General features: G+C 47.3%; 5 protein-coding genes across 5 annotated transcripts; 2 read left to right on the forward strand and 3 right to left on the reverse strand.

Annotated features, from left to right (window-relative positions):
* Positions 1 to 262: 262 nt before the first annotated feature.
* F5147DRAFT_772289 (uncharacterized protein) lies at positions 263 to 829 on the reverse strand (the record flags this gene model as incomplete). The annotated part of the gene is made up of 3 exons (XM_041441334.1): positions 263 to 432; positions 485 to 607; positions 661 to 829. 3 exons carry the CDS (start codon positions 827 to 829, stop codon positions 263 to 265), a joined length of 462 nt encoding a protein of 153 aa, XP_041294100.1.
* A 2,629-nt stretch (positions 830 to 3,458) lies between these two features.
* F5147DRAFT_126571 (glycoside hydrolase family 12 protein) lies at positions 3,459 to 4,839 on the forward strand. The gene is made up of 5 exons (XM_041428168.1): positions 3,459 to 3,824; positions 3,878 to 4,089; positions 4,141 to 4,243; positions 4,308 to 4,402; positions 4,459 to 4,839. Exons 1-5 carry the CDS (start codon positions 3,495 to 3,497, stop codon positions 4,484 to 4,486), a joined length of 768 nt encoding a protein of 255 aa, XP_041294101.1. The 5' UTR covers positions 3,459 to 3,494; the 3' UTR covers positions 4,487 to 4,839.
* A 124-nt stretch (positions 4,840 to 4,963) lies between these two features.
* F5147DRAFT_772291 (uncharacterized protein) lies at positions 4,964 to 5,792 on the reverse strand (the record flags this gene model as incomplete). The annotated part of the gene is made up of 3 exons (XM_041441335.1): positions 4,964 to 5,300; positions 5,356 to 5,652; positions 5,713 to 5,792. The coding sequence occupies 3 exons, from the start codon at positions 5,790 to 5,792 to the stop codon at positions 4,964 to 4,966; spliced, it is 714 nt and encodes a 237-aa protein (XP_041294102.1).
* Positions 5,793 to 5,945: 153 nt separating this feature from the next.
* Positions 5,946 to 8,450, forward strand: F5147DRAFT_633971 (WD40-repeat-containing domain protein). Its single transcript, XM_041432854.1, has 9 exons — positions 5,946 to 6,168; positions 6,218 to 6,440; positions 6,498 to 6,798; positions 6,851 to 7,058; positions 7,112 to 7,238; positions 7,290 to 7,550; positions 7,615 to 7,736; positions 7,795 to 7,916; positions 7,971 to 8,450. Exons 1-9 carry the CDS (start codon positions 5,962 to 5,964, stop codon positions 7,981 to 7,983), a joined length of 1,584 nt encoding a protein of 527 aa, XP_041294103.1. The 5' UTR covers positions 5,946 to 5,961; the 3' UTR covers positions 7,984 to 8,450.
* Positions 8,451 to 9,320: 870 nt separating this feature from the next.
* F5147DRAFT_772293 (WD40-repeat-containing domain protein) lies at positions 9,321 to 11,216 on the reverse strand (the record flags this gene model as incomplete). The annotated part of the gene is made up of 5 exons (XM_041441336.1): positions 9,321 to 9,695; positions 9,745 to 10,023; positions 10,075 to 10,182; positions 10,231 to 10,254; positions 10,287 to 11,216. The coding sequence occupies 5 exons, from the start codon at positions 11,214 to 11,216 to the stop codon at positions 9,321 to 9,323; spliced, it is 1,716 nt and encodes a 571-aa protein (XP_041294104.1).
* Positions 11,217 to 11,672: the final 456 nt, after the last annotated feature.

Raw genomic sequence — 11,672 nt, forward strand, 5'->3', positions numbered from 1 at the left:
TGCTATCAGAGCGCCGTGTCTTATGTAACAGTTTCCGCGGTATATCATAAATATAGAAATCATCTCCAAGAAGCATATAACTATGACGCCAGCGCCTCTGCGGATGCTTCCGGTGTTCTGGTGCCGGGTCAGTGCTTAAATAGCCGTATATAAATGCTGTATGATAATAGTATTTGCTGATGAGCCGTACTGAGCGGTACAGTGCACATTCTTGTCTATCAAGTCTACTGAGTAATGTAAGGAAAAGGAAAGATAGTGAGCATCAATGGTTGGTAGGTGAACCATAGTAATTATGCATGGCATACATGTTGTGTCTGTCATAAGTGCTGTATGCGATGTTATTTGACGATTGAGAAGGTAGCATATGTGGATCCATCGACATCGGTTGTACGTTATGGTTCATTGACCAACTCTCAGCTGGAAATTGCGGTGCTGGCTTGATTATCAGCAACATCATCCAAGATTTGGTAGGCGACAAACTCACCTGACGGATAGAAAGTAGGCTGTGGCGTAGAAGAGCCAGAGGGACAAGTAGGGACCAAAGCCGTAACATGTTCTGTGAGAAGAGACCGGTACTCTCTATCAAGATGCCTGATGATCCCAATAGCTACAATGAAGTTCAGTAAATTCTTCAATCCCGAGTTATTTAAACCCACGAACCTTTTATCAGAACATCATGTCTTGTGAGGGGACTCTCTTTAGTTATTTCTTGTATGATCTGTCGCAGTTGTTCAAAGTCTTCTGCCTCGGTTGAACGGTAGAGTCGCTGTGAGAGCTTCTTGCGACTCCTGCTGAAGGTATGGTTCCCGCCGTTGTCCATGGTAGACATGCTTGGCATGGGTAGTAGACGGAGCACTGCTCGGTACTGTGACTGATAGTCCCATACTTATACTATGAGGGGCATGACCATCCAGAGACGCCATCAACCTATTTTGGTCGCGTACGGCATATATTCCCCCCTCTAACCCGCAAGGATTTGGGGTCGCCGATCAACCGGTCAGCGGGGTAGGTGGGCGTAATGTGGCCAGAACCTATAGGGGCCCATTAGAAGTTCATTCCATGAAAACCCAATAATTTGATAACCTCACAGCCAGTCACTAGTCAGCTGATTGGCGTGTAGCAATATCATTAGCATCACCGGCCAAAATTGATCGATAGGCGCCAGTTAAATTGAAAAATCGCACAGCCCTTGGTGCAGGGTTCGAATTGTATCATCAGACGCGCAATGCAAGCGCTAGTCCAGGCACCGCCGACGATAGCATCGCCAATCAGAGACGAGCATGATCTTGAAAGCATCCCAACGATGGGCATTAGCATCGTTCAAAGGAGAATTGAGAAAATTAGTATTTCGAGAGGAACAAACATACTTCGCTGGCACTAACTGAAACTACTTGACAATGATTGCGGTCATGCAATATGATTTTTTCTGGTCTACGATGAATGATTTTCCGCAGCAGAATCACAACTCACAGCATACAATGGCCCATGGGATCTACGCAGTGAAAACCGAGGCATTGCCTTGTGCGCACATTCTGTGTGGAATTCCGGTCGGGAGCGCGTATGGAGTGTCCGGTGCACTGCCACACAGCCCTCCCGCCAAGTATGGCTTCAAAGCTCACCGGCAACTACGGGATACTGCACCCCGTCCATTTGGCAGTGCTCAAAGTGACTTCTGCTGCGCAGGAAGGTTAGTGCTTCTAGACATCCATACATACGAAGGCACTGCAAAAACGACGTTGACCGCACTACAAGAATACAATTTACTGTGCACACCTGCACCGCACGGCGGCACCTGGCAAGGCCCGTTATCCACCAGGTACTCTCAGTCATACGAATTTGAGGTGTAAAGACTGATGCACTACATTTGCGATAGCAGGTGAAGCGGTGATACTATCGGTCTAACGCATAAAGAATCACTGCCGTTTGAAGTAGAGGCCGACAGGGCAATGGAAACCTAACAATACATTGAGACCCAGCTGTTCATGACTGAATGCAGCTCACCGATTTCACGGGTAACCTAAGACTTTGCGGTTGCTAAACACCATACCTGTTATCAATGACATTAGATCAGTACATTGTTTATTTACGCATTCGGCGTGCGCACCGCATGTCTTCGGTATATTGAGACTGAGCACTACTGTTCTCACAACCAAGCTTGCATGCTCAAGTTATCCGCGCTACCCTGGTTATTCCATTCGGATTCCGTGACTTCTGGGTCTAACTAAGCGTCTGTGCTACTGGTGTAAGCTGAAAACATGAACATAATTGAAATTGGCATACCTAAACCTGCCTGATATTTCGGAAGTCCAATCGTCATTGTCAAAAAAATGGGCCTGATGGAATGCTAGCAAGTAGGGCCTGAACGTCAGGTTGGGACTGGTCGCTAGTGCTACAGCGAATCATCTTCACTCCCTAAGACATTTTGTGGGCGACTGGCTGGCACGATAACCCTGAATACGCCGGTAATCATTGGTTCAGTTTGGGAGCATGTTGCAACTGGTAACTGGAATCCTGGATAGTGGCTTTCGTCCCGATTTTTCTTTCTAGTCGAACGTGTTCCTTGCTCAGGCTGCAGAGCAAACCAAATCGAGCTCATTTTGACGGAAAACACGTGAACTCATTGACGACCAGCTACCGTTCTATCATTGAGTCTTGTGTGATCACGACTAGCCATGGTACTATGTCGTCCGTCGCCGCATCTCTAGACACAGTGGTGGGTCCCGGAACTCGGAGGTGGATGTGAAAACGGGTGATTCTGGGTGACCATTGATGATCCCGACCCTAACACTTTAAAGTCCTTCTCCCACTAGGACTAGCTGCTAGGGCGGAAATCTGCAGGAACAAGGAACATAACTCAATAAGCTACGTGGACACTTGAAATGAAATTTGTGACTAGTTGTTGCATCACAATCCTGTCACAATCATTTTAAACTTCGCGCCGCCATATCTGTTGTCAACCCAAAACTTTGGTGTTCCTAGGTGTTTCTGCGGCTAGGCTATCTCACCAGCAAACACGAAGCTCGCAACAGCAGCGCATTGCATACTAAAACATATCCATTGTCCAGCCTAATCGATAGACAGTTGCGTCGGCAAAATGACTGGCTACTAGTGGGGAACGATGGGCAAGCACATTAAATGTCAGGGAATGTCTGAACTACAGGGGGTGTGGCAGTCACCCCAATATCTATAAGGGTAAGCTCACTCCAACCTAGCATAACTACTAGCTTGAAATTTGAATATCCGCAGTGTATCTAGTAGCCAATAAACCCACTTGCACATTCGCTGCTCGCTTCTGGCAGCATAACTACTGAAGTATAAAACAAAAGTGACCCTTGAAATGGGCGTCGCACACGCATATTCGATCATGTCAATATGCATTGCCGAATGACGGGGAAACCATGATCAATCATTTGCCGGCATTCGGGCGTCGAGCAGCGTACAAATTGTGTGACCTGCCAGAATGCTCTCGCAGATTCGCTTCAATCTTCATCGACATGTTCTCTCTCTCTCTGCTCCTCTTATGCGTGCCTCTTGTTTCCAGCACACCCCACATGCACAAGCATTATGTGAGAGTCGACACTGCGCCGCTGAGCGGGCAATATGATTCTGTCAATGTGGGACAGTATTCGTTGCTGAATAATCTTTGGGGCGAGAATGGTGCTGCCTCTGGCTCTCAAACCTCTCAGATTACGTCGATGAAAGGCAGTACTATTGCCTGGAAAACGAACTGGACTTGGACTGGCGGAAACGGAGTCAAGAGCTTTGCCAATATCCAGCTTAACACCGGCATCAATCAACAGCTGAGCACTATTTCCAACATGCCTGTGAGTTCGTCGAAACCGCAGACTGTACGAGGCTAATTTCTCTGGTACCATAGTCTACTTGGCATTGGTCTCAGTCGAACACCGGAGCGGTCGTAGCCGACGTCGCCTATGACTTGTTCACATCTGACACACCTGGCGGCTCGAATACAAACGAAATAATGATCTGGCTTGCAAACGTCAACTCTGGACCAATCTCTGCACAGTACAACGCTGCGGGTCATGCTGTCCCAATTTCGAAAAACATATCGATCGAAGGTCACAAATGGTGCTGATTTGTATTTGCACAAATTATCTGCTCCGTATTAATGAATTTTAGGAACTTGTACTCTGGATCCAACGGATATAACCAGGTTTACTCTTTTCTCCTGACTAGTGGTACAGTCAAGTCGTTCCAGGGCGACATTTACCCATTCCTTTCGGTAAGTCTCGCCAATCGTTATGTGATCGTGAACACGTGAACAGTGTTTTTTGTTTTGTTTCTAGCACCTAATTGATAACGAGGGCATGAGTACGTCACAGTACCTCACCACTGCTCAGGCGGGCACAGAAGCTACGTCTGGAAAAGCGAAATTCACTACGTAAGTGATACTCGGACTTGCAATCTCTGAATGGGCTGAATGTGTATCATCTGCAGGTCCGCCTACAGCTTGACCATCAACTAAAGTGCGGCACATGGTGCAAGGACCATAAATTCTCTATGGCTGACCACCATCGAATTCATTCCTCCCTTCATCACCTCACCACGCAACTCCATTTCAGCTTGTGCAGGACATAAGCATTAGCAAAGCACTTACAGTCATTGCCACTCCATTTAAATCTTGCCTCTCACTTGCACATCCCACTCACTCCCTACCCATTCGTTTTTCGTATAGACGGCATGCAAGTCTCGTACAGCATCGGAATTAACCTAGAATAAAGAAGAAATGACTGTCTTCTGTCTATTTGGTCTGCCTAGGGGAGACTAGAATTCACCTCGTTTTGACTCAGACTCAGGATAAGTCTATCAATTCATCAATTCTCAAGATCTCATCTCGAGTTTCATTTTTCTCATTTGAACTCTATGTACAGGTGTTGAACCGTGTAACAGACTTATAATGGAAAGAAAGCTAAGAAACGTTCGGTATCAATGATCTAAGCAGTTACTCTACAGCTGTCCATTTCGACAATGCAGCCATGTAACGTATCCATTTCCCATTGCTCCAAGATGATACCTTCATCCAAGCTTCGTCCGGGCTATCGTAGCGCAAAGCTAGCAAAAGACCTCCTAAGGTACAGTCTGCTAAAGATAGATTTGATCCCGTGAATAATTCGCCTGGGCCACTTCTTGCCCGCATAGATGTTGCAAGCAGGTCAAACGCGCGTTCAATTTTATTCCAGTGTTCCTCGCGATCTTTTCCCTTGAGCTCGATATCTTCGAGTTTTTTCCCCAAATGCCGCTTCGGTACGTTGACGGAAGTGGATGCGATCCCGTGGGGTCTTTTTGTCGTACATGTGCATGACCATGACAGGTAGCAACTGCGCTGTTATGGACTGGGCAACGTGATACTCGAAGATGGCATGGAGAGCACAGCTGGCAGGAGGACAGACTGCACGAGAAGAATCTGGGTCTGGATATGTGCGCTCGAGGTACTCGATTATAGGATTCGAGTCTGAGAGCACGGCAGGAGGGGTGAAGGTGTTATCAATTAGTGCTGGGAGTGTGTATTTTGGTGTCCCGTCTGGGAGCATGCTTGTAGGTGGTATTCCGAGTGATTTGCAAACGGATTCGATGTCAGTCGTTTCGACCCATTTTGTTCTGTAAGTGAGTTCTTTGTAGTTGAGCGTAAGCCTGTGGGAAATGCTAAAGATGAAGCAGTAGTGAGAGTGGTTGACTACTATTGTGACTGACCTAACCTTCCATGTGTTTGGTGAAGTAGGCACCGGAAGAACGGTTAGAATGTCCAGGAAAATGATTTTCGTTACTGCCATTCTGTAGTTGGCTCTTGGAACAAGTAAACACTTGTTGAGCAACCACAGGGGTAAATTGTATTTAGGTTAAAACTTAATTTCATAACAGGAGAGATATTCCCGCGATTGATCTGACCCAAATTTTCGTATACTACTAGAGTTCCTCTGATTGTAGTTTGATATAATACTAATGGCGACACTTCTTCCTCCTCCGAAAAGACCAAAATTATATCACGGCGTCCCAAAGCCCGAGCCCGAGCCTCTGAAAGCATCGCCCAATGTCGTGGTTCAATTTGTGAATGAACATGATGGCACACCGATAGCACCTGCTGTGAACCTCCCAGCGAACATTGCGCGTGAAGGCCTTGAAGTACTCGTCAATCAGCTACGCACAAAGGTTAGACATTTTCTCTCTGTTTTTAGTTTACTGATTTTTTGTGATCCAGGACGACGATGAGCACGTACCATTTGCTTTTCATGTTGCTCTACCTGAGGAGGCGACGAAACCAAATGCTCCAACGCGAATCGTGATATCTAAATCAATAGAAGTGGATGTTCTAGCACACGCATCCTATGCATTCTCAGAAGAAGACGTCCTGGTAGTACGCTGCGCTCCACAGTCTGTATTCAAAGTTCGCCCAGCTACTCGATGTTCTGCCACACTTTCAGGTCTGTTGACTGTCCATTGGCTTGCATCAATAATCGTTAATGTAATTGTGAAATCAGGACATTCCTCACCGATCTTATGCGCTTCATTCTCCCCCACCGGCAATTTACTTGCGACTGGTTCAGGTGACACGCATGTGCGCCTATGGGACCTTTATACTGAAACACCGTCGCACACGTTGACCGGCCACACTGGGTGGGTACTGTGCGTGGAGTGGGATCCACTAGAACGCAAATTGGCAAGTGGTGGCCACGATGGCCTTGTAAGGCTATGGGATCCTAAGACTGGAAAACCGCTGGGCGATGCAATGAAGGGCCATTCAAAATGGGTGACGTCCTTGGCATGGGAGCCCGTACACTTGTGCGTTATTGTCTATTGGATCTCTCAAAGTTATTTACTTCTGACCCACCAGAAACCCATCTACCCCACGATTGGCATCCTCATCTAAGGACGGAACTGTGCGAGTATGGTCGACGGCTACACGAAAACTAGAATACACACTTGGGGGTCATACTGCAAGCGTAAATGTTGTTAAATGGGGAGGCGGCGGTTTGGATGGTCATGGAGTACTCTATACGGCCAGTAGTGACCGTACGGTCAGAGTATGGGATGCACGAGGGGTAGGCATATTTTTGCATTTTCCCCACGCAACTACTTAATACTATTTTTCCAGGGAAAACAACTTCATATTTTGAAAGACCATGCTCATTGGGTCACCACTCTTGCTCTCAATACGGATTTCGTACTTCGTACTGGACCATTCGATCACACCGGAAAGCGTCCATCGTCGGATGAGGAAGGTAAGCTCTCAACTACACGAGTTAGATTTCTTAATTAACACAAAACATTAGCTCAAGCACTTGCTCTCAAAAGATACATCGCGCTTGTGTCACGAACACCAGAGCTACTGATATCAGGCTCAGACGACCACACACTCTTCCTTTGGTCTCTATTTGCATCGTCGAACGCGGAACCGGGAGGGGGTAAAACTAAGCCCTTGACCCGTCTGACTGGCCACCAACGGCAAGTATCTCACGTCGCCTTCTCCCCCGATGGCCGGTGGGCAGCTAGTGCTGGGTGGGATAGTGCAGTGCGACTATGGGATTGCTCAGGTACGTTAGATGGCTGTCGCACGTCAGATGGCAACTTGATTCAAATTTTTCCATCACCTCACAGGTGCTGGGCAACTGGGCAAGTTTGTAGCTACACTGCGCGGACACGTTGGCCCCGTTTACAGACTTGCGTGGAGTGCAGACTCACGAATGCTGGTAAGCGCCAGCAAGGATGCGACGGTCAAAGTAAGTTTGACATGTACGCGAGCGAGATATTCGTTTGATGGACGTGCTGTTGCATCAGATTTGGGACCTCAAAACGTACAAAATTAAGTCGGACCTTCCTGGTCATACAGACGAGGTCTACTGCGTGGATTTCGTTGCTGATAAAGTTGTCAGCGGGGGCCGCGATCGGACTGTGAAGATGTGAGTTGTTGATGCACCGTTTTCATGCATTTCGGCGTTGACGTTGCTTTGCAGATGGAAGAATTAGCCACAAAACTGTAATTTGAGGAGGGTTGACCTCACTTCTCAGTATATCGAACCCACACACATAGGCAACCAATGGGCAACTGGCAACACACCAATACTTGGTGTTCTGCGATAGCCACGCGGCTGCACGTAGACTGGCTAACAGTACGCAGAGGAGACCTGATGTAAGCTCAAAAGGCAGCTGAACCATGACAAGGAGAACTTGCGCCCAGTAGCCATGGCTTTCAACCTTGGAGTGTCCAGCCCCAAATCCAGCATTTGTGCGTTGAATCTTTGCGACAGAGTCTTGTGCGTAAAGCGCATAGGAAGTCGGACTCGGAGTCCTCCATCAGTCATATCATAAATGCCCCTCGTCTACTATATAATCCACATGCCTAGGCTTTTTCCCAAGTTTAAAATCAAGACTAGAAGAAGGCTTAGGCATGTGGATTCTTAATTGTACCATGCACACATGTAGCGAGTATGAGCGAGAAGGAGACACTATTAAACGACCTTCTAACCCAGTAAATTATTGGAGGCAGACTGATCGCTCGGTAGCGGGCCGAGTCCTTCACAAGACCGCTGGCTATACTTGTTATCTACCAAGGTCTGCCGGTCTCATTAGCAAGCGCAGTGCTCGTTTTATTTAAAAAATTTGGGGGTCACTGAACAAACATAAGTTACGACTTGAGTTGACCTGAATTTGCCCCCAAATATAATAAATCATAGTGAACAATGGTGTATGATACCTAGGCAAACCTATGAAGGAAAACAAATGCAGGAACCTTGTCCAAGGACAAGTTCAAACGTATTTTTACGTATCTCGGTCACCCTTGGTTTCAGCTTTGATTGCGCAATCGGCTGCGCACATCACCGTGATACCCGCAAATACTATGTAATACTGATCCAGGCAGCTTAACATTGAAATTGGACGGCGGGTCAATACTGCCCTTTGCACACAAGTGGGAGATGCTGCTCGCTTGGGAGTATGGCGAAATGAATATTTGAGCTTGCTGACACTCCCTGAGAGGAAGCGACAAAAGCAAAAGCAAAATCAAAATCAAAATTGAATTTGAATTCATAAAAAAACGTCCTTTAGGTTAGTGACCATGGGGATTGTTCTCGGCCTTCTATCTTAGTTCGTTAATCGCCACGATCATAGACCAGCATTACAACGATTGCCATGTCAATTCCTCGAAACCGTACAAGATATGTGGCATTGACACGACCCGCATGGCAATAGCCACAGGAGGACAAGTTTACATATCAACATAGCGCATGTAATACATAGAACACAGTCAACCAGGAGACGAGCAATATCAGAGCGCTGATACAATGCATGAATTAACTATGTCCACTTCAAATGTGAAGAAATTCACCTTTGTAGCACAACCAGTCCCAGAAAATATTCCAGCATCCATGCGCTTTGATACTATGGGTATCATGCTCCGTATAGACCATCCCTGAACCAATGCTCTCCCGGTCCTCTACATCGTTATGGCCTTGTGTATGTCCTGGTCGACCAGCTTGCCTAGACGACTGTGCCGAATCGTTCTGAGATGTAGCTTCGCGGCGTAAATGTGAGGCTGTGGCTCCTTTGTAATTATACCTTGTGTCACTAGACGCCTGAGCCGAGCCTTGTTCAGTCGACATCGACTGCGATCGAGGATTTTCCCCGGCACTATTAGAAGACTGAGTCGTCGCTTTCTGACGTGGACGCGAGACTACAATCCTCTAGGGATTTCTTAAGATGCGCTATTGAGAACGATTTGGCTGAACGTACCCTTTTAGCTTGTGCGAGTGGTACGCCGACAACATGGTCAGTCGACGGTACCCTATGGGATGAAGGGTGACGAATCCGTGTCCAGATGTTGGCAAGATGTGGAATGCGCCGTTCCCGATTGGCAGATCTCAAGGACATCTGTTGAGTTTCCCTTGCCTCGGGAGACCGAGGATGACGAATCCGTTTCCAAATTTTTGAAAGAGGTGAGACACGCGGTTCCTGACCGGTGGAGGCCTGTTGGTGAACCGAGCTCGACGAGGGTCCAGAACCAAATCGAATCTAACAAATTAATTTTAGCATATACTTGAATTCGAGTCCGGGACGTCTTACATGGCGACCTTTTGCATTGCCAGAAGGTGGCGGTTGATCGAAGAACGCTGGGTTGAGTCCTAACGAACGTTGTTTTCCTTTGTCTTTCGGAATAATCGTTGCAGACAACTATTGCATATCATGAGTTTACTGTTCTATCATAAACGTAAATCTCACATCAAGAGGGCTGCGACCACGAATCTAGTTCACTTTGTTAGTAGTCAGAATCGAACGCGTGATGTAAGATCCCTTGCCTCGTCTACTGAACGGATGATTGGTTTACAAGAGCCATCCTTCGAATCCGAGGGTACGCTTGAGGCTGCAAAAAACTTGCCGTCCGGTGAGAATGCAAATGGATGGGTACATTTCATGTTGGAAGTAGTGAATTCGTGACCCTTCATATCATAGAAACGTGTGGGGTGATCGATGTCGCCGTCAATTTCCAGCGCCAAAAGCTTGCCATCTGGAGAAGCCGCCATGGCAAGGGGAATGTCATCTTTATCAAGGCCTTCGAAGCGTGCATTGTCATGCTTTCCAGTATTGGCGTCCCATATCCAGAAGGACCTGTCGCCAAATGCAAGCACCACCCGGGGACCATCATCATTCGGAATAATAGCGGCTTGAAGCAATGGTATATTTGGAAGTGTGATCTCCGCTAGTCGGGCACACTTTGGTATCTCCCAGGCAACGCCCTCCTTTGTATCGCTAGTAACGAGGAGACTACTATCAACAGATAGAGCCGCCACGAAAATGGTTTGAGAAGCCTTTGACACTGTCACTTGTTGAGTGACCATCCCGCTCCCTGTGTTCCATACGAGCAACTCTCCATCCCTCGACAAGCTTATTGCGTGAGATGAGTCAGGAAGAAACCCCGCGGTGATGATCAGGTCATTGTGTCCTCCAAATGGTGGTCCTACAGAGTGTGCTGAAGTAACATTCCAGCAACGTATAGTGTGGTCCGACATTACGCATATAATTTTTCCTTCGTCAGGAGACCATGCTACAGCAGTGACGTGCGTATGTGCCTCTGCATGCATTTCTAATCGGTGCGTGTTCTTTGACGATATGTCGGTAATAGTCGCCCCCGAACGAGCAGTAGCGCTAGCAATTTTCTGGCCATCGGGCGAAATCGCCAGACATGTCAGTGCATCCGCGGTGCTCATTCGGCGGGACTGAGGTCAATGTAAAATGCCCTTGAAAAAAAGTGACGTGTATGAGTCGAAGATATATACGAAATGCGCAGTATACACACTTGGGAGGCGTGGATTTGTGATCTACCGAGTTGTTGTCAGAGGCGAGGTTGAGAATTGCCAGATGATGATTTCGTATAGACCAGCTTATGCCAAGGCCCTAGCTAGAGAGATGTGGTCGGGAAAAGGATTTAGGAGCGGTCAGGGTCACCTTTGTACGTGGTAGACCATGAGTTAGACTCATGTCAGCACACAGCCGGCAGAGTCGACTCATTATGTTGGCATTATGAGCCAATATTAACCATCATGACGCCGAATCGATATCACAGCACAAAACGTGCACAATGTGTCGAGTAACGTTGCCGAGTGTTGCTGTTGCACTGCGGCATTGCGTATCATGACACCACCAAAGTTGAGATTTCCTCAATT

The sequence above is a fragment of the Suillus discolor genome (genome assembly GCF_016758755.1).
Source record: "Suillus discolor strain FC423 chromosome Unknown F5147scaffold_20, whole genome shotgun sequence".
NCBI lineage: Eukaryota > Fungi > Basidiomycota > Agaricomycetes > Boletales > Suillaceae > Suillus > Suillus discolor.

Excerpts from the sequence above, each read along its gene's own strand:
- F5147DRAFT_126571 (XM_041428168.1), top strand. The coding sequence starts at position 3,495 with ATGTTCTCTCTCTCTCTGCTCCTCTTATGCGTGCCTCTTGTTTCCAGC. Across the intron at positions 3,825-3,877 it reads GCACTATTTCCAACATGCCT|TCTACTTGGCATTGGTCTCA; the intron begins GTGAGTTCGTCG and ends CTGGTACCATAG. Across the intron at positions 4,244-4,307 it reads ACATTTACCCATTCCTTTCG|CACCTAATTGATAACGAGGG; the intron begins GTAAGTCTCGCC and ends TTTTGTTTCTAG.
- F5147DRAFT_633971 (XM_041432854.1), top strand. The coding sequence starts at position 5,962 with ATGGCGACACTTCTTCCTCCTCCGAAAAGACCAAAATTATATCACGGC. Across the intron at positions 6,441-6,497 it reads ATGTTCTGCCACACTTTCAG|GACATTCCTCACCGATCTTA; the intron begins GTCTGTTGACTG and ends TTGTGAAATCAG. Across the intron at positions 7,551-7,614 it reads GCGACTATGGGATTGCTCAG|GTGCTGGGCAACTGGGCAAG; the intron begins GTACGTTAGATG and ends ATCACCTCACAG.